General features: G+C 38.6%; 1 protein-coding gene across 3 annotated transcripts in view; it reads left to right on the plus strand.

The window, feature by feature from the left end:
• LOC122804910 (integrin beta-2-like) overlaps positions 1–22,409 on the plus strand; it is a 1,273,642-nt gene that overhangs the window by 1,202,184 nt on the left and 49,049 nt on the right. For 2 of the 3 annotated variants that reach the window (XM_044075119.1, XM_044075118.1), the window contains exon 10: positions 5,790–5,933. The exons of the other annotated variant lie outside the window; for it this stretch is intronic. In XM_044075119.1, coding sequence (XP_043931054.1) covers positions 5,790–5,933 — 144 coding nt within the window. The remainder of the gene's footprint in view (positions 1–5,789; positions 5,934–22,409) is intronic. 3 annotated transcript variants of the gene reach the window in all.

The following is a 22,409-nucleotide window of genomic DNA, read 5'->3' on the forward strand; positions in this document are numbered from 1 at the left end:
TTGCTATCCTATTGTAAAGAACCATTGGCTGTTCCTGCTCTCAAACAGCTTTTATTGGATACACTTATAAATTAGGATCCAGTCTCAAATATTTTATAAGTAGGATTACTGGGAAACAGTGTACTTTTGGCTACAGTGATATCTTACTTCACACTATAAATTAAATCAGTATTAGTCTGGTTTTAAATATGTTCCTGTTAGGAGTAGTAAATACACTCTCAATAGTGAGGGATTAAATATTGCACTTTCCTCTGGTGCCTGTTGATTTTTCAGTGGCATTTGGCATTGATGATCATGATGTCTTGATCAGCCACTTGAGCATTTACTCTATTATTACATTCAAGGAGCTTAAGCGGTTTACCTTTCACCTCTCAGGGTAGCATTTCTGGGTTGTGCCAGTCATCAGTTCAATTAACAGTCAGTTGTTTGAATGCAGAGTACCAATGCTTAAATCATGGTCCCTTGTTATTCATGGAGTGTATGTCACCATTAAGCAAGGTCATTAATGGCAAGGGAGTTCAATACAATTGTTATGCTAATGATATTCAGGCTTACCTCTCCTTTCTTTAAAAGTCTTTTGTTAGATTTCACTACCTTTAAGCTTTTACTTTAAACCTTTGAACTCCATATTAATTACCATCTACAGTGAGGCATTTTATACAGTGCATCCACATGATTACTGTATCTCAGCCATCATAGAGGCCCACAACAAGGAATGGGAAGCATTACCAGGAGAAACAGAGACCATTGTTAGACTCCTGAAGCTTCTAGTCAACAACAATTAGTTCAGATTTGAAGGACATACTTCAGGCAAACCACAATAATTGCAATGGGGGCATCAGTGGTACCCCTGCCTAGTGAACACAGCATGTGGCAAATGGAAAGAATACTTTATTTATAACTGCCCCTGCTACTTTCATATGAGCTGTTACCTAAGATTTACATTTTTATTGTATGGAACAGCAGTCTGGAAAACCTGTAGCAATTCTTGAACCACATAAACAATTTCATGAATTCTCTCAGATGTATGACAGATTACAGATATGACTCTGTAAACTTTCTTGACCTCAAAATCAACAAACACCCAGACACAGGCCAACTCACCAATGACCACTACTGAAAACCCACCAGGGTGAATCTGTTATTGGACAACAGCAGCAGGTTCCACCACAGGTCAAAATGTAACATCATCTAATCGCAGGGCCTCAAAATTACCAGGGTCACCAAAAAATTGGAAGCCTTTACTAAAAACATCATAAAATGTAAAAGGACATTCTGTCTAGAGGTTACAGTGAATGACCCATCATACAAATACTGGATCCCATCATAGACTAGAAAGAAAGAAAGAAAGAAAGAAAGGATCCCACCCTGGGGCACTCTTTAAACCACTTACACAGAGAACATAGGAACCTAACTCAACAGAATGGCAATGACTTGTGGAAATCCAGCATAACCCTCATGTACTCTCTCACTTATGCACAAATCAAAAAAGTAATCCTCAACAATTGTTGCATCCTCAGTGAAATCATGCCTTCAATAAGATTCTGCCCCCAGTAACCAGATTCACCATTAGAAAAAGTGAAAGCATTGGGAACTATGTGGAAAGCTGTCAAACCACTGAAGATGACTCCCAATGGAAAGGCACCTACCCATGTGGCCCCCTGGACTGTAATTATTGCAAATATATGAGATATAAATTTAACTTCATATGCCTCAACAACAAAAAGCAATTCAAAAGCACATTTTATGGCAACTTCAATATAGATACCATGGTTTATAGAGCATAATGTGATCACTGCAAAATATTTTACATTGATAAGCCAGTCAACAAACTTAAGACCGGATATCCCATCACTAAACAGACATCTAACAAGGAGGAATGACCAACCCATTGGCTAAACACGCAAAATAATCTGGAGGATGTGGAACCTTCAAATTCCACATCATATATAGAACTGACCACAAGCATGTGGATAGCAACAAAAATAACAAATTAGAGAAGATGGACTTGCAATGGCAGATAAGACTTGCAGCTAGAAGAAAAAACACAGGACTAAACACAATCTTTTTGATCAACATACTTAATCCAAAGAAATTTAATCACTGCATGTTATATTAAAGGAACCATCTTCTATGGATTCCCCCAAAACAATGGATAAATGAGTCCCTCTTTCGAATATTTCAGTTTTTTTTTTTAAGCTTTGACGCATATGCCTGACCATATTTTAAAAGATTTAATACTATTTTCTATTGATAAGGACTTGATTATCAATGAAAGGTAGTGTATTTATAAGATGTGATACTAATTTCTATTGATAAGGACTTGATTATCAATGAAAGGTAGTGTATTTATAAGATGTGATACTATTCTCTATTGTTTATTAGTAAGGATTTTAAATTCACTGAGAGGTTTTGTAACTAAAACAGGTACTCTAACAGCAAAACTAAAAATAAAAACTTAAAAACAGAGCAAAACCTGAATTATAACAATTAACTAACTTTACACAGAAAATTATGGTAAACTGTTTTAAGGCAGATCTGAGAAAGACTTACAAGTACCACAAAATATGTTTAATAGTAAAGCAACCATGATTTAGCATTTTTAAAGGTTTTACTGGTAAAAGGGTCATAGTTAAATATATATTATAATAAAATATAATCCTTAATCGTATTGGAAGAATGATCATTTCAGGCACAAATAAAACTAAGTGGGGAAACATGTAAGCTCTCTTGTGTTAACATTTGGACTGTAAATGGTTAAATGTATAACTGTGATAGGGACACAGAACAAACCCTCCCAGACACCTCTTCCCATGGATGCCCACCTCTAGCCCAATGAAGAACACTCCCCAGGAGGTGGATCTGGCTTGGAATATGACCTTTTCCCAGCAAATACAAACCCAGCAATTGCATGATTGTAACAGTAACACAAAGCAGAGTTCTTATGCCTGTAATAAAAATGATATAAGAAAAATTATTTTATTTAAATGAACTGCATGTAAGATTTATTTTTCCTGAGATTTATTCTTCAAAAAGAACTTTGCCAGAAATTGATAGCCATTCTTTGGACTTTAAAAGTTTATAGATTACAGCAGGCCAGAATCCAGATCATCAGCCCTAGACGTTAATTACATAAGGTACATACCAATGCAGTATACTTTGTTCATTACTAAGACATATCTGTTTTTGCCCTGTTATTTTTCCATGTGTACACTGTCTCACTCACTATATGACATGATTTTTGTATAATCTTCTACTAATCTATATTTTAAGCTATTTTTATCAGTGCCAGCATTAGATTATTAAGCAGTAACTCAGAGATTTACCTGAAAAGGTAGAAACTGCTGTTTGCATATCAGCAGCAGAAACCTCACAATTACTTTTGTCAGTTGGTTTGACAACTATAGTTTTATAGGTAGAGAATTCCCATTCAGCACTGTTAATATACTGCCCTTGATGGATTTTTTTTGCTGGGCAGGTATAAAGAGTGGTGACAGTTTTAAATTCTGAGATTTCTAAATATGATTCCCAGAAGCACAATTCTGAATGTACCCAAAATGGGAGTTGCATATACTAGGTCCATGACCGTGTGTCAGATTATTCCATTTTCTCTGGTGTATGGTGATCTTAGAGTTATTATAAATATGTAGATGGGGTGTAGAAAATGCAACCCCCCAATTAGAAGGACAGGTGTCTTGCCTTCTTTAGAAATCAACTTTAAAGGGTAGCAACGGTTGTTTACATTCACTGCTCTGCTGTTGTTTCATTGCATTATTTTCATAATTCTGAGACTTGCAATTATGGGTCACAGAATAATAAGGAGTCAGATGATCTTTTATTTCAGCTTTTATTGTAGCCAGTTTACTATACTAGCTGTTGGCTGGACAGGCTTTGACATAATAGAAAGACCTCTTAATTTTATATGCACTTGGTTATTTTTACAGTTCTCCATTTGATGTGCATTTAATTATTCCAAATATTTAGTGAACGTTAAATTTCCCTACCTAATTGAGGAAAGGGGACACTCTCTCTTAATATCTGTTTCTGACTAGGTAAGACTTGGAAGTATGGTAGTAGCATAGTTGTGGCAACAGTGGATTGATCAGTATGCCATACGCATACATGCCTAAAATCCACTGAGTAAACCAGAAACAATACAGAAGTCAGGAGACAGGCATACAGACACTTTAGATAAGTTCCTCGGCCCATAATGTTGTTTAATAACATATTAACAACTGAGCATGGCTCAAACAATGGGATATTTCTGCTTTTCATGAGCTCCACCACATGAAGTGAGTAATTATATAATAACTTGATAATGGATCAGTGTGCATCATTTTGTACTTTCTTTTGAAATTGCTGAGGCACTGAAAGCATAAATTTCAAAATGAATCTGGAGCCACCCAAGCATCTAAGGGATCATAAAAGCCATACTGCTGCCTTCCCAACCATTTTGGTTCTCCTTTCAGGTTCTAGAAGATTCATAGATTCTTTGTGACCTCAGGATCACACCTCCTCTACACATGTTCATTACCTGAGCTCTGTTATGTGTACCATTATAAGCAGCTCCAATAAAATGGGTGAAAATATAAATATCTGTATATGTCAGTGTGTTCATAAGAATACTAGCTGGTTTTGCAAGTTACAGGTGTGGTTATGAAGTACATATGGACTAAGAAATTAACACAATCTAGAATGAGAAAGTAAAGTTCACCTAAACCAATGTAAAGTGACAAGGTGCTGTCTAAAATAGCAAATAACTGCAGTCTGAGACTGAGGAATATTTGACTGATGATTTCAAAGTCATTCCATATTAACTTGAAGACATAGTCAATTAAGTTAAACCCAGGAAGTCAGATTCATTCCCCAGTACACTGGAGGTACTGTCTCAAAAAGGCGGCCTGACATCTATTGATGGAATGAACTGTTTTGTCCAGTAACAGGTGGATGGCCATAATGTAACTCTCTAAGTCACTCTATAAAAGGTGTAGAAGACAGAGCAGCTTTCCACCATAATATTCATTAATAGCTTAAGAAATGTGACTTAATTCAACCAATAATGGAAATGTAAGGGGTTGCTTATTTTAAAATAACTACTTCGCATTCTGGATAATAATGCTCATGAGAATTTTTTGCACTGAATGTGCAATCAGCTGATGAATTGCTTTAGTCAAGGTCATCTTACCTATGTGTGCTAATTATGGGTTTGACCAGACCTGTCAATTGTCCCTTTTTTGGAATTCTTCTGTTTCCAGGCCTTATTTTTTATCTATTTTTGGATGTATATCCCTATTTTTAGGCTTGATTTACCCCTTCACACAATTTTCTGAATCCTCCTCATAACATGGGATTTTTGAAGTTGCCTTGTAAACAGAGAATCACACTATATGGCCAACATACTGGTGGCAACAATAATGTAAAGAAATACGATGCACATCTTGCATTTCCTTTTTTCTGAAACAAAAATAAATTGCCTTGTGTGTTATACTTATGCAATAGAGTTTATTAAAGTCTGCAGATTTTACACTGTCTTTTTGATAATCAGATCATATTTTGCAATCATTGTTACCCTTCTCTGTTTTCTTAAACATGTATTTCTGAGTAGTATCCTATATTGCTGCTAGAAGCAGGCAGACTTATGTGCTATTTGGTATTCAGATGTTATGCTAATTAAATGCTCAGATTTTTAGCTGGATGTACATAACTTTCAAGGGCCTTTGCTAATGTTTTTAATGGCTACAGGCTGAGGGGTATGGGTTTGACATTGCACCATTCTGCTTCATCTACAGAGTATAAGATCTGAAGTCATACTAGAACACAAGAATCGTCCTGATGACATTGCCATCACATATGATTCGAACTGTGGTGACGGTCAGAAAATTCAGAAAGGTGATACCAGAGGCAGATGTGAAAATGTAAAGACTGGCCAGATGGTATGAACTTAAAAGAGCTTTTCATGTTTATGTAGTAAACTGCTTTCTTCTACAGACGAAAATGGCAAGCTTTTCTTTTTATTGTTACCGCAGCAAATTACTTGCAAATGTCTGTGAAATGAAATTCAGTAAGTCACAATTATATAACCAGGGTTAGGGCGGGTTAGGTGAGTTAGGGTTAGGGTGCGGGTCAGGTAAGTGTGCACTTGTGTGGACGCGGGGGTTAGGGCGGGGTGGGTGAGTTAGGGTTAGGGCACGGGTAAAGTGAGTGTGCAATAGTGACGGACCTTAGGGTTAGGGTTAGGGTTTGGGTTAAGGTAAGTGGATAGTTAGTGGTGTATGTATAGTTTAGTGTAGGGTTAGATGTAAGATTTTGGGTGTATGTGTGTGGATTTCTGTTTGTTTAGTGTGCTTGTGTTGTGTGTATGTTTTGGAACAGCAAATTTTTTCCCTAGGAAAAAATTTGCTGTTCTGAATGTTCAGTGTTGTCAGCGTTCGCTGAATTGGGTTCGATATTAGAATATTCGAAGTTCTGAAACTTTGATGTTCTAATATAGACCCAAACCTAAAATCCACTACTCTACAAGGAAATAGAAATATTCCCACTTTGTTTCTAGTCCTGCTTGGCTGGCATACATACAGCATGTGTACATGCCCATATCCCACTAAATAAACAAGAGACAATAAGGATGTCAGGGGCTAGGCATAAGAATACTTTAGATAACTACTCCAACCCACATTGTTGCCTAGCAACAAACAGAAATATCCAAGACATGAATAGTGTAGTTGACTGGTGGGCAACATTTTGCACTTCCTTATAGAAAATGTAAGCTTGGAAATTAACCTCAGAGTCACCTGCGCAGCTGAGGAACGACAGAAGGCATGTAGCAGCTTTCCCCTTCCACACATTCTCATTGTCTGAACTGAAGTAAATATGTGAGAATGAAGGGATAAAACATATATCAGTTTGTCTTTAAGAATTTTACCTGGTGTTGCAAACTGGTCCATCACATGTGGTATGATATACAAACAGACTAAGAAAGAATATTAACTAGTGCTACAAGCTGTCAAGTTACAGATCGGCTTGTGAAAATATAGATAGCCTGAGATATAATCTGTGGCCACAGGATACAATCTCTCCCTGCATATGCCCTTCAGTTATATGAACACTTCAAGATGCTGTGCTTCCAGAGCATGTAGAACAGAGTCCTATGCAGAGATCAGGCTATGAAGCCTTTGTCTTTTCTGCCAAGTAAAGGAAGCAAGGATGCCCTTTAAAGGCAAAGTACTGCATGTTGCCAAGGTTTTAGCAGAGTAAGTTTCTGTCACATGTGGAAGCAGGTTTCCATAATTATCTTTTTCCCCCTCTCTGAAACCGATAATCAGCTGCCACCAACTCCTTTCCTTATTGACTGGGTATTTCCAGACCTCCCATAGCCTCTACCAGACTCAACCCTTCCCATTTCTGGGACCATTAAAGATAGAGGACACTACTGCCATGTCATAATGCTGCTAGTAGGTGTGCCTTAACCCACCCCAGTGGCAGCCTTGCTAGCTCTGCTATCGCTGCTCACAAGGGGTCCATATATGCTTCTGTACATATGCAGTCTCCCAACTAACGGGCTCACTGATTATATAATGCAGGACTTGCCAGGCTTGCACACTGTTTATTACAATAAGTCTAAGCTGCCTCGCTCCCCTTGGGACTGGTGAGCTGACATCCACTCATTCCTATTCTCCCTGTGCAACCCCTCCAAGTGCCTCTCCCACTAAATGAACACAGGTCATTTGGGGTACATTGTAGACTTTATCACACTGTATCACAAGGCTGCATTTCCACAGTTATCTTAACAAAAAGTAGTGCAATTAGCAAGACAGTTGGGCACATGGATACTTGGATGCTTTTGTACTGATAGAATATCTTTAATATCTATGGAACCCATAAGGTGCTCCCTTAGTAGAGCTATAAGCAGGGTGGGGCAAAGTGGAAAACTTTCAACGTGTATGATCAGTACTGGCTTAAATGAATGCTGATTCTGCATTTGTGGACATGACTGAAGAACTAATTGTGGAAATTTAGCTGTAGCAAGCTGCTTGTCATATTAGTAGGAAACAACTTGCTGCATTAAGAACAGAAGATATTGTTTTTGGTAAAAAATTTTGAGGTGACTTGAGGGCGCATCAGGCCATTTCAAATATTTTCTCATGGTGCCTGATGACCCAGCAGTGGTTCTGCCCCTTATGAAAATGATGGTAACATTTTGTACTAATTCTAATTGGTTGCTTTGGTCAGGAGAAGGATTCATTCAGGAGTGGTGCTGAGAGTATTAATTCAGGAGAGGTGCTGAGAGTGATTCTATTCTTATGAAAGGTCAAGGAATAAAGTCTTAACAAGATAGCCTGGAGCTCTAGTACCATTGTGATGGAAGTAATAGCTATCAAGTGAATACTTTACTAAGAGAGAATCTTAAGATCCACAGTGTGCACAGGTTCATAGAGATGAAGACTTAATGTGTAGTATAAAATTAAAATCCCATTGACAGAGAGGAAAATATAGAGGAGGCCTAAGAAGATGAATACCCCTAAGAAATGTTTTGTACATACAATAGGGAAGTTAAAGGCTTCTCTTTTATGCCTTTAAGAAAGCTAGAAATGTGAGGAGGATGTATCTTCACTGTGGAATAACTAAGTCAAGCTAAAGAGGTAGGAAAAGTACTTGGGTACTAATCTGTGTATGTCGCTGTATAGGGGGGAGAGAGTTCCCATTTGCGATACAAAGGGAAATCCTTTTTTACTTGTTAGTGCAGCTCTCCAACCCTTTGGCTACAGTGCTGTGAGGGGTGCATCAGAGTTTTTGCTGGAACTGGATTTAACTTGTCTTTTCTAGATTTGACTCCTTTTTTCAGTACATTCAAACACTAGCGAAGTGTGTTTTGATTACTTAAATTGTTTAACATCTCAGACAACAGTATTTTTTTCTGATTTCACTGTATATTGTTAATTTGGCAATGTTTAGAGGCTATCCTGGAATATTGCTAGTGATTATATTATGACAGAAGGTAAGTTTTTGCTGTTCTGGGAGCACACATTAATGTTGGTGTATTAGCAAGTTGTACTTTGATTGGCTGTTGTAGTTTTCTACTACACACATCATATCATAACTATACTGCACTAATTATTTTCAGGCTGTGAAAAAGTCACTAGCAAAGCCTTGTAGGAATAAGAAGACTGGGTCTCAGCAGATACTCACCAGCACATTAGAACTGAGGTCGCCCATAGTAAAGGGTCACCAGAAGGTAGACCACGAACTATCCGATATATCTAGCTGTTCTTATATTCACTGCTGCAGTATTCATAACTTATGGGATTCCCTGCTGTGAAGCCCATTGTCCGGCCAGTCTACCAAAGTCTACCATTGCTTTCAGGTACACTGGACATTACCTATATACTCTTCACATAGAGTGTAGGGCATAAAGTTGATGTTCAGGTGTACCATCTTCAGAACTTCTTTGCCACCAGTCCAAACACTGTTTTTAACTGTTGATCTGTTTTCCTCTGTCTGTTTTTTGCCTTTTTTTCTGTTTGTTGGAATTGTGGTGATAACTTCTGTTTGCTGAAGTTCTCAGCAATACAGATAAGTATCCAGTTGTGGTTGTTGTTATTTTCTTGCTTTTTTGTGCTGTTTGGGGGGGGGGGTTAATGTCATCCAGGAAGGGTAAATGCCAGTGTGGGAGACAGACTCCCTATAAAGACTGCAATAATAACATGTTTCTTCTGCTCCTAGGATCCACAAATTAAGTGGCAGACCTTTACTCAGGGGTTATTTATTGTTTTACTGTTGTTAAGGCCTCCTCAAGGGGTTTTGGCTCTTGCTGCTCCTTCGTCCTCTTCTTCACCTAAAGGCCCAGGGAATTGACTTCTTATGAGGAAAACCTGGATTCTGATGAAGAATCCCTTACTTACTCTACCGGGATTCCTTCTCCTTTAGACTACAGGTCTGAGGAGGAGGAATCTAATAGTCCAGATACTCATTCTGAGGAAATTTCCCTTGGGGACACTATCTCTAGGATGATAGAATTTTTTTAAGTGGGATTTTGCTCAGGTTTCTGATATCCATAAGAGGTACTATAAGTTACTGCAGATGGAATCTCCTAAACCTGCGGCTATTCCTCCTGTCTTGACTGCTTTAATAGATGTTTTTTCCAATCCTTCTAAAGTACCTGATTCTCTGCCACCTGCTCCTAAGAAGTCTGATAGCTATTATATGGTGCTTGACGATTATTCTTTTTTGTTCAAATGTCCTGCTGCTGACCCCTCTGTGGTGTCTGCAGCCTCTGATAAGCCATCTCAGTTGCTTCCTTCCTCCAAGTTACTGCCTTCTGACAAGGGCAGCAGAACCATGGACAGCCTGGTAAGAAGGTTTATACTTCGGCTACCATAGCTTTTAGGGCTATTAATTATCAGACCCATATATCTAGGTATGTTTTGGCTCTTCTTTCTCAGGCCTGTCAGCTTTTGTCTGATCTTCCAGACTGTGAGAGTAAATCTCTTGCTCTTTCCTTGGTAGGTACTTCATCTACTGTAGTTTGTCATTCTATCAAATGCAGTTATGATGCAGCGGATGCCTCTTCTAGGGGTGCTGCTTTTAGTTCAGTACTGAAGAGGTATTCTTGGCTTAGACTTCAACATTTACCCGATGATATTAAGGCTAAGTTGATGGATGCTCCTCTGGATAATAAACTTTTGTTTGGGGAAGCAGCTGCTAGTTTGTTTAAGTCTCTTCAGGACAAGGGAAAGGCCTTACAGGAGATTAAGCATGTCTTTGTTTCTCCTGTGTCTAAATGTCAGAGAAATTACTCATCTAAGCCAGCCTTTGTTCATAGGCAATCTTGGCAATCTTGCCCTCCTGCTAAAGGTAAAAACTGTGGTAAATGGACTCCTCCTGCTAAGGCCAGTCAGAGTTTAGGGATTCTAAAGCCTTCCTTTCCTGACAAACCAGGTGCTCTCTGGCTATCCACCTGGTCCCAGCCACTGTCTTCTTTCTCTTTGCTTTTCTCTTTCTCTTCTGTTTGGCTTCAAATCACCCAGGATTCATGGGTTCTGCCAATCATTCGTCAAGGGTACTTCATGGTGTGGCTTTCTTATCTTCTTTTTATGGGCATTCCTCAGCCTCCTCAGTAACAACTTCCTTTTTTCCAAGAGGTCCTTTGAGATCTCTTGTCTCAGGGTACTATTCAAGAGGTGCCTGTGTCCCAAAGGGGTTAGGGGGTTTATTCAAGAATGTTTCCGGTGCCCAGAAAAGAAGGTCCTTGGAGACTGATTCTAGACCTCTCTCAGCTAAACACTTTTCTGAAGGTGCCTTCCATTCGGATGTTGTCCCTTCAAACCCTTTTTCCTCTCTTGCTCCCTTAGGCCTTTCTGGTGTCACTGGATCTCAAGGATACTTATCTCCATATTCTGTTCTATCCTCTTTTCAGGAGGTTTTAACATTTCTCTGTTGCTTCCTGGAATTTTCAATTCTGTGCTTTGGCCTTTGGCCTTTCTACTGCCCCAAGGGAGTTCATCAAATGCCTTGCTCCTGTGATTGCTTTTTACCGGCTTCAAGGGATCCAAATATTTCCTTACTTGGATGACCTGCTGATTCAGGCATCCTCTCCAGAGGTCCTTTTGCAAAATCTTTGTTTTACCATTTCTCTTCTTCAGAGCCTGGGGTTCATGATAAACTTCAAAAAGTCTTCCCTGACTCCATCTCAGGATCATGTCTTTCTGGGTTGCAGGATTCAGACACTGCCAGCCCTTGCCTCTTCCAAAAGTCTTAACTCTCATTTCTTGCTTTTAAACTCTTCTTCCCCTGGCCTCCATTACAGCCAGGGAGTTTCTGAGAGCTCTGGGGTTCATGGCTTCCACCATTCTGATGCTCCATCTGATCAAACTCCACATGAAGAAGTTCCACTGGTTTCTGAAGTTGGTGTGGCTTCAACATCCACATCCTATAGACTTTACTATTCCTCTTATCCCTTGTCTCAAGAAGGAATTTATGTGGTGGATTCAGCAGTTATCTCTGAATCCAGGGCTCCCTTTTCATCCTCCTCTTCCCTGTCAGGATCTGTTTCACATATGCTTTGGATGTGAGATGGGGAGCAATGTTTGGCTCCCTGAAGGTTTAGGGAGTATGGCCACTTTGTCACTAGAAAGAGCACATCAACATCTAAGAGATGAGAAGTGTTATGCTAGCTCTTCAGGCCTTTCATCCTCTTTTCTTTCCAGGGCCTCTCAAGGTATTCACAGACAATACTACAGTTATGTGGTTTATCAACAAATAGGGGGGAGCAAGATCTTACTTTCTTTGTGGGCTGGCACTTCTGGTATGGGATCTGGCTGTCAAATACCAAATGACTCTTCAGGCAGTTTATATTCTTTTAGATCAGAACATTGTGACACACACTCTGAGCAGGTCCTTCACTCAATCCCATGAATGGATTATTTACAGGGATGTGTTTCTGGACATTGTTCACCGGTGGGGTACTCTGCAACTAGATTTCTTTGCCTCCCCTCTAAACAGACAACTTCCTCTGTTTTGTGACAGAGTCCCATGTCCTCTGGTATGAAAGGTGGAAGCCCTCTCATTTTCATGGAAGGGGATGTTTCTGAGAGTTCTGTTCAGGATTCAACAGGATGCTCCTAAAATCTTGTTGGTGACTCCCTTTTGGCTGCAACAGCACTAGTTTCCACTACTTCTGCATCTACCCAAGGACAATCATCACAAGTTACCTCACAGGGTACATCTACTCACAAAAGATAAGGGATCTCTCATTCATGCCCACCTATCCATGCTTCAACTGACACTGTGGATGATAGAGTTTTGATTCCTCATAGACACCTTTTTCTATCAAGGCCCACTGATCAGCTCATTCTGCTTCTCTGCCTTTAACTCCACTGTTAGCGTCTAGATTTAAGGCTAAGAAATTTCTAAAAGGCATCCTTAACATTAGACCTCCCAGGAAGCCTGTTCCTCCTCCCTGGGATCTTAATTTCATTCTGGAGAAATTGATTCAGACTCCTTTTGAACCTGCTGCTTCAGCTTCCTTGCAACATTGTTCTTGGAAGACAGTTCTTCTGTTAACACTTTCTTTTGTCAGATGGGTGTCTGAGTTGCAAGCCCTTATGGCTTGTCCACCTTTTTTGTTTTCATGAGGACAGGGTGTCCTTGCATAATAATCCTTCTTTTATGCCCAAGGTGGTTAATAAGTTGTCACTTAATCAGTCTATTAATTTGCCTACTTTTTTCCCCTCTCTGCAATCTGACAGTGAGATGGTGCTGCATACCTTAGATGTGCATAGACAGCTCAGATTTTATTTGGATAAGACTAAAGCTATCAGAAAATCTGATCAGTTTGTTTCCTTTCATCCTAGGTCTTTAGTGATTGGCTGTTTCCAAGCAAACTATTTCTACCTGGATTTCAAAGGCTATTTCATTTTGTTACACTTTTCATGGCTAGTCTTCCTTCTTCTCTAAAGGCTCATTCTCCGAGAGCTGTGGCTTCTTTTGGTGCTTTTTTTCAAGGGCTCAGACACTAATTCTATTCTTTAAGCAGTTACCTGGACTTCTGTCCTTACTTTTACCAAACACTACAAGTTGGATGGTTATCTCCAGAGTTGGGCTGGTTTTGCTAATGCCATTCTTCATGGCTTCTTAGAGGGCTCTACTGCTGCTTCCTCCTCCCAAGTTTCCTCTTGAGCTTTGGCACTCTCCCATAAGTTATGAATACTGCAGCAGTGCATGTAAGGACATAGTACAGTTGTATAAAATCTTACCACAATGGTAGATGTCCTTGCCTTCACCGCTGCAGTATTCACTCCCTCTCTCCATCCTCCTAGTCTTTTTTTCCTTTCTGGATATGCATGTTCTCTTTGGTTTTCCTTGGAATGCAGCTCCTACTGAGCAATCAGTTCTGAGGATGGTATCCCTGAACATCACCGTTATGCCCTATGCTACTCAAGGAGTGTGTAGGTGATGTTCAGCAAACCTTAAAGCAATTGTAAACTTTGGTAGACTGGCCGGACAATGGGCTTCACAGAAGGGAATCCCATAAGTTATGAATACAGCAGCTGTGAAGACAAGGACATCTACTGTTGTGGTAAGATTTTACACAACTGTACTTTCCATTAGTAAAAACAGTAATATCTTAATAATTGTTGACTGTATTGTCAAATTCATTGACTTATCACTCAAAAGGCTAGAGTAAGACAGGGTTATTGTTTGTTTTTTTTTTTTTTTTTGTTGCCTGGTCCATAATGTTGCAAGGGCTCTAAAGTCTCTCTCACTGGAGAAATATAATTATGACTTAGTAATAGTACATGTGAGTGAGAATGACTTGAGGTGCACAGTCCTGAGGAACTGCAAATACATGCTGCATTTCATTTGTGTCTAGTCATGTAAGACATTGGTCATAAGTGCAATCTGTCCTTCATACAGAATGCTACCTATATTATAAAGAAACAATGACTGACTCCAACAATAGGCTTAGTAGTTTGTATTATTCTAGGAGATATAGTATGTGTTAGCATGGGATAAAATGATTATCAGTCCAACTTGCTTTACTAAGGATGGCCAGTACCTCTTGCTACATGGGTTGTAAATACTAGTTAAAGCCCTATGTGAGTCAAGAGTGCTTTTTCCCAGCTAAGGGACACCCTATTGCAGCAGATACCAATGCAGCCATTTCCAGCACTACGTTCAGACCATATGAAAGTGACATTTTTCAATGTGGAAAGTCTTAAAAACAAATTGCCAAATCTTGAGGCTATTGTACAACTTGAATACACATGTATTTTTGTAGTTACTGAAACTTTGTTTCAGTTTAAAGGTAGTCCCTCCATACCTGGATTTTGCACCTATCATGCATTCAGACTTGGGGAGAGGGGTTGTGGTAACATTTCCATATTTGTCAAGGGCCACATCAACTGTATACCGATTCCCAGAGATCCATAAACTGACTCATTAAACTTTTACTTAAACTACAGAAAACTATCAACTTATAGTCTGCTGCAGTACTCTCCCTATCCCCTGGTGGCCATATACGATTCTTAAATGTACTGGAGGAAGTGTCTCTTACCCAGAATGCCTTCATAATGATAATTCAACTACCCCTCAATAAACTGGGGCACTTATTCCTCCAAAGGCAGGTATGCTCCAAGATTCTTACGTTTAATAAATAAAAATTCCCTTGAGCAGATGGTTAGTAAACCAACAACTGGATATATGTTTGATATGTCCCTAACTAAAATAGCCACAACATATATCACCCTTCTATTTTCTTCTTCCCTAGTTAAGTCTGACCATAATACCTATCAGCTGTACAGATTATCATAGAATGTCCAGATTTTTGCCTCATATTTTTGGTCCTTTTCATAAAATTGTGTTTTTCTGGCAAATTAGTGGCAAATCATTAAAGATCAAAGTTACAAAATTATGACAGACATTTGAGTTTCTGACTACATACCCTTCAAAATCCAAGTTAATGCAACACCTGTTATTATATCAACTTTCTAAGTTGGTAAGAGCAATATTTAAAAACTGTTCCTATTCTTGGGCCTTTGTCCCACTTTTATTTATGGCTTTGTCCAGATTTCTTGCTGCAAGAGTTTGAGAGGTATGCTGACCACAAACCAATCTTTTCTTTCAAATTATCTAAAATTCCTGCAGTTAATAATTCTGAATTTAAGAATTTAAAAGAGATAAACCTTTTCAAGGTCTGTGATGAGCCATCCACATTTACTTGTAATATCAGACCTGATAGAGACACATCTGATATTTATACAAAGGAGTTCTGTTCTCATGCACATAGATACATTTTAGAGCCATCCCTACTAGAGCCAAATTTAATGGGAAGTTTAACAACAAACAATCCTGGTAGTGTACCAGCTTAAATAAGCTTTGTAACAAAAATAAGTTCTTAAGTAGTTCAACAAATTTAAAATTCCTCATGTTGAAGACTGCATTGAGAATATCACTAAGGAACTAAACGCTACTATCTGGTCTAGAATGGAAATCATAAACTTAAATTAGCTTCTGAAGCCAATGATAATTATGAGCCTTTCCTTATTTACATTAGGAAACTAACAAATATCACTCAGTATTGTTCTGAATTTATCAGAAATGTTATAACTTCCATAGACCCAGTAGACATAGCAAGTATATTAGTAGAGAAAGTTAACGTAAAGTTTATATCTGAAACAGCTATCCTAATTCCTCATTCCTGAATTCCTTATACCTCAGTATCACACAGGAACATGTACTGAAGATGTTCTCTAAAAGCATGGGGCCTGATAACTTACTTCTGTGCCTAATAATTAGCACCAAAATCCCCTTGTTTAACATGAGCTTAGCTACAGCATTTGTCTCCATACTATGGTGGACTGCAGTGGTGATGCCCTCACATAAGAGGAGGATAAGTCTACTATGGCTCCAAAAACTTTAGACCCATTACCTTATATAGTCAGATTTGCAAAGCCATGGACTGCATCATATCTGACATGATAAACTATGATGTTGTAAACCTTATGAGACCAGCCCCACATCAGTTTGGCCTTGTTAAAGGAAAATCTTATCTACTCAGATTTGTTAAATTGTTTGAGACTGTCACACAGCCTTAGACAGCAATCATTGTCTTTGTGTGGCTTATCTGGATTTTGCCAAAGCTTTCAACACTATATCCCATGCTGGCATTGTTAAAAGTAGATCCTTACATGATGAGGTGGATAGCATTTGGCTGAAAGATGCAACCTGCATAGTTAAGACAGCAGGTGCTTTCTCAGAAAGTATGAAGGTAAGTAGTGGTGTGCCCCAAGACTCAGTACTGACACCCTTTCCTTTTCAGCTTCTACTTCTCCAATCTCCAGAATGGGAATCAGGACCTTTAGTTCATTTAGTTTGCAAATGACTGCAAACTAGACATTATTTTTAAATCTCGCTCCAATGCTCACTCATTACAGCAGATACTAACCCTTGTAAACAAGTGTGATATGAAAAAAGACTAAAATTAAATGTGACAAAGTGTAGCATTAGTCAGATTTGGTAAACATCTTTCTCTCTTTCTCAAAGTGCAGTATAGCCAACACCCCACTCCAAATTGATGATATTGTGAAGGAATTTGGAATATGACTTGATAATTCCCTCTCCTTTGACCACTATGTAGCAACTGTAAACAAAAATTCCTTCTATTTTGCACAATTAATAAAGGCTTATCAGCTAGGTCACAGGAATATCTCATTACTATGCAAGCAACCCTGATTTAACCAGTTAATTACTACAATGCCCCCTTCAGGATGTACCTTTCTAGACATAAAATGCAACCCTGATTTGATGGGTTAATGAGTACAATGTACCCTTCAGGATGTACCATTTTAGACATTAAAATTACCAAGAAGGTTGCTGCCCTTAAGCCCCTCAGCTACCAGGAAATTCTTGAAGCATTATCCCTTTACTCAGTTTCTTATAGAATCTTGCAGGTTAATCTATGCCTTGCATTCTGCACCATTAGGGACTTCAGCATTCTTGATCTAATTTATCTTTACAAGTTAAATAGCTCCTCTAGTATCAGAACTAGTAACTTAAGTCTCCACCAACACATACATAAAAAGTGATGAAGAGATCTATTTATTACCTGATATTTACCTTACCTCTGGAAAAGATTTCCCTTGCAAATTAAAAAAAAAAGTGACATCCTAGCATCCTTAAATTAAACCTGGATAATTGGGTGGGTACCCATAAATTTACTCCCGGACTGACATTCTTTGTCATTCTTTGGAAGGGATACAACATGAGTATTAGCAAGGATTAAATGGTATTGTGACTTAGTTGCTTTGTATTTTCTAATAATCCCTATAATTATATGCAAGCATTTTATATAGAGGAATTCAGAACAGATGAGACACGCTTCATTAACAAAAGACCTTGAACAACCGCTGACGTGATGCTCACCAGGCTGCCACTTTCAGCCTTTGTAGAAAGGGATGCAGTCAGAATTTTGGTATAATAGCTGAAACAACAGTTTCTTCTAGAAGAAGAAATGGCTGGCAAAATATGCCTCATTCAACCTCTTATTGTAGCTGAATTATTGACTTTGAACTATTTCTACCTAAAAAACTGAGCAAAGTATACTAAACAACCGTATTGTACATTGCTTGTTTCTCTTTTTTTCTTTAGTTATATCTTGTCTATGTGATTTAATTTCTGTACTGTAACATGGGCCATTCCTTTCAGTTGTTTCTCTTATTGCAGAATGTCCTTGACTTTGCCTCAGATTGTTGCCCTGCCCTAAATAAAACTTTTGATTTTCTAGCGAATAACTTAAGATTATAGTTGGTGAGTAATGCCAGATATCATCAGAGTTTCATAGGTCTTATTGTGATAAAAATGCACATTGATTGAAAATCTGTTATTCTATTAACCTTTTAGGTGAATCAGAGAAATGTTTAAAAATGACCCTAATTTTGGGCCTTTGTCTCACATTATTTTTGGCTTTGGCCAGAATTCTTGGGCAAACAAGTTAAAGGGTATGCTGTGGAGATTTTTTTTCATGGGACTTTGATATAAAAGGACATGTGCCCAGCCAAATCATCCTGGTAAATAATCACAATCAATCAATCAATCAATCAATCAATCAATCAATCAATCAATCATCAATCAATCAATAAAAACTGGGAATTTGGAAGACTTAGTTCAATGCAGAGTGATTAGAAATCCTATCACTTTGTTCATATGATGCTGAGAATGAAGCTGTGAACCAAAAGTACTGAGGAGAGCATAAAAGAGTCCTAGAGGCCATTCTGAAAAGGGCAGACCTTATGGGAAATTAAAGACCAGACATTTTCATATTTGTAACTTGTTGAAAAGCAAACATATTGCACACTGGCTGACCCACCTTCATGCTTTGGCTGTGAGATAAAGATTGTCAGGGCAAAAAATCCCATAAATATAAATATATATATATATATATATATATATATATATAGAGAGAGAGAGAGAGAGATTTTTTTTGCCAAATTAAATTCCCCCATAAATGAGTCACCACCAGAAAAGGGGAATTATGCCTTATATCCCTGTGGCTTTCCTGTACATCTATTTACAATCTGTTTCCCCTTGATTACTTATGAAGTACACTATGACTGTTGTCTGAGAACAGTAAAACTCTGTCTTTCAGAAATGGGAAGCTGGGGTGGCAAACTACATTAGAGTCAACTGTAGTCATCTAATTTCCAAGGAACTTGTGTTTTGATTTGATCTCATTGTTACTGTGATACCACAGTCTGTGGACCAGATGACTGCCAAAATGAGTTTCCTGTCCCAGCAGTGGACTATACTGTAGATGGGCTTTATATAAGACAGTGCATGATGAGCAGAAGTACAGGGTCCTGTAATCAAGCAAGGGCTTCTTGGCAGTCCTTGGACAGTTTGACAGACACAGATAGATCCTGTAAAGCATGTACTCATTAAACTCTGAGCTTCCACTGTATTGCCTTCATGTGCTGGCATGCTTGAGGAAACATTTCAACAGAGGCTACTGTGTACTCCAAGGTTTGCAAAGTAACACCTACTGTGAATGCTTATATGGTGAATATATGAGTACATAAATGTTGATGAATTTGGCCAGTGGAAGAAACACCTATGTGGTCTAGGTATTCAAATGACAATACAAATAGATTAATTATTTTGACCTGAGTGGGTATGACTTGGTCAGACTAAAGATTATTCTTTATTTCTGAAACATGTGGAAAGTATGTAACCTGGTTCAGGCAGTCTGCAACAGCTGGGCAAAAAGCAGCCAGTAGTCCAGATACAGAAATATGCAGATAGATAATGCACGGAGATGTAACACCACCACTGCCATGCATTTTATGATTACCAAGAAAACCACCAATGAAACAGTAATGTAGCTGGGGGGAGGGTGAAGGGGACAACTATCTCAGGCACAGAGTGTTAGGGTGAATGATCAGCCATCTAATCCCAATTAACCTTTAGTGCACACTGGCTAATAAAAGCCAGTATTACATTTGTGGTCAAACATGAGTGCTGTAGCAGTGCATGTATGTCTAAACTGTAGCAAACTACTTTCTACTTTTGTAGCAAGCAGGTTGCAACAGTTTAAAAGAAAAAAAGTATTTTTTTAACTAAAACCTGAGCACTGAAGCACTCCATGCCAAACTGTAACAGCTGCTTGCTACATTTGTAGCAAGCAGTTTGCTAGAGTTTGAAAGAAAAAAATATATATATTTGTTTCTTTTTTTTTTTTTTTACTAAAATCTAAGTGCTGTAGTGGTCCATGAATGGTACAAACTGTAGCTTATGCCTTTATAGAAAATGGAACCATGTGGGGAAGTGTAAATTAGTGTGTGTTCCTTGTGAGCGCTTCTAAGACAACTTACCTTTCAATCAATTTCTTCAAGCATTGCTTAGCAAATTTCAGTCCTATTCCTTGGCTGCAGCATAGATACTTACTGGTCCTGCTGGGTATTCTCCCACCATATCTTAAAAGAAAAAAAAAAAAGAAATAAATAAAGACCTCTTGTCACCACCATGGGCTCAGTCTGTTCCTCAGCCATTGGTAAGTGAATCTGTAGTGGCTATACGTTGCTCCTCAGACCACTCACTTGCTTCTCCAGGTTCCGCTGGTCCCATCCCTTCAGCCACTATTGGCCCAGGGTCAGTCACATCCTCTCTGGTTGTGTCAGTGTTCATTTCAGACATGGGAGAACCATCTTCTTTGGGTCTGTAAGGTACTCCACGATAAGCTTTTTGGGGTAGCCAGAGAAAGAAACCTCTTCACAGGACTGAAATGTTATCTCCTAGTTGGTATTCTTCCTGAGTGTTATCTGTAAAGAAAAAACAACATGTTAGATACTTCATCTGCAGGCATGGTGTTTGCTCGTAAAGATGATTTGCTTACATTAGCCAGAGAATTATTACAGACTGTTAATCCTGGTTCTCAAAAATCCTTACCTGAGGGAAACGTTAGTAAAAAAAAAAATCCCTGAGGAAAATTTGTTGAAGGAATCTGAAATGGACAGAGACAAGGCTTCCACTACTGAAGATTCACAAGCCCAAATCACTGATTCTGAGGAAACTTGGTCCTCACCACCTCTTTTGGAGGAATTTTCTTTCTATCAGACTAGTTCCAGAATGATTGATGTGTTTTTCTCAAAACAATTGGATGATTCCCCCTGAACTAAGGAGACGTTATGATATCCTACAAGTGGATATACCTCATTCTGCACATATCCCTCCTATTTTGTCAGACTTGAAAGATGTATTTAATACTGCCTGTAATAATCCTGATTCTCATCCTTCGGTCCCCAAAAAGGCAGATAAATGTTACAAATTACCTCAAACTAACTGCATTGTGTTTTCTCATCTTGGACAGACCCAGCTATCTCTTTCTTCACCAGCTGGTAACAGCCTATTGGTTAATACCAATCCCTCCCCTGTGGATAAAGAGGCAAGGTATTAGATTTTATAACAGAATTTTCTCATCTTCTTCTTTGGCTTACGTAATTCATAACTTTCAGGCATGTATGTGGAAGTTTGCTCTCTTTTGTGCAGACTGTGGGAATACTCTGCCATGCTTTCTTCAGAGGTGGCTCCTTTCTGAATCTCATTTTTTCTAATCTTTCTTACATGTCTAAATATGTTTTGCAGAATGTATGTAATTCAGCAGATACTGTCTTATGGGCAACTACGACTGCCACAGTTTTGAGGAGATATGCCTGGGTATGTAACCAAATGTTTGCTGATGAAGTGAAGTCTGAAATTTTTATTTCTGATTATGGTAAAGAGAATTTGTTTGCCCCTTTTGCTACTCAGGTCAGGGAGTATCTAAAATGTTTCAAGCCCCTTTATAATATCTCCCAAATCCTCTTTTCCCTTGAAAAAGCAAAACAAGCAATCCCCAATATCTCTGGGCAAACAAGAAGCATAAAAAGATGTCAGGAGGGGAATAACAAGAAACAAGAATACTTTCCAAAAAAGGGGCAGTCTAGTGCTTCAGAACAAGTATGTCAGCATTCTGTCCTTATTCCTTACACCTCCCTTCCACTATCTCTCTAAATATGTCCTAAAAACTGGTTGTTTATAGTCCCCATTGAAAGCAGATTGCTTCAGACCTTTGGGTGCTAAAAGTGGTTCAGGAGGGTTACAGCTGGCATTGGATACAACTGCATCCTTTCAGGAGAATTTCTCCCTATCCTTCTAACTAAACAGAGTTTTTTTCCCAAAGTTCTTCAACATTTTCGCAACTTAGGAGTCATAGAGGAAGTGCCTATAGAGCAAAGGGCCAAACATGTATATTCCAGAATGTTTCTGGTTCCAAATAAAAGAGCTTTCCGTGAGACAAATTCTAGATCTTTCTCTTTCCAATCAGTATGTGAAAGTATCAAAATTCATAATGCTCACCTTTCAAACTCTTGTTACCTCTCATT

Source organism: Protopterus annectens, chromosome 6.part0, assembly GCF_019279795.1.
Source record: "Protopterus annectens isolate FY-2018-M chromosome 6.part0, PAN1.0, whole genome shotgun sequence".
In the NCBI taxonomy this organism is placed as follows: domain Eukaryota; kingdom Metazoa; phylum Chordata; order Ceratodontiformes; family Protopteridae; genus Protopterus; species Protopterus annectens.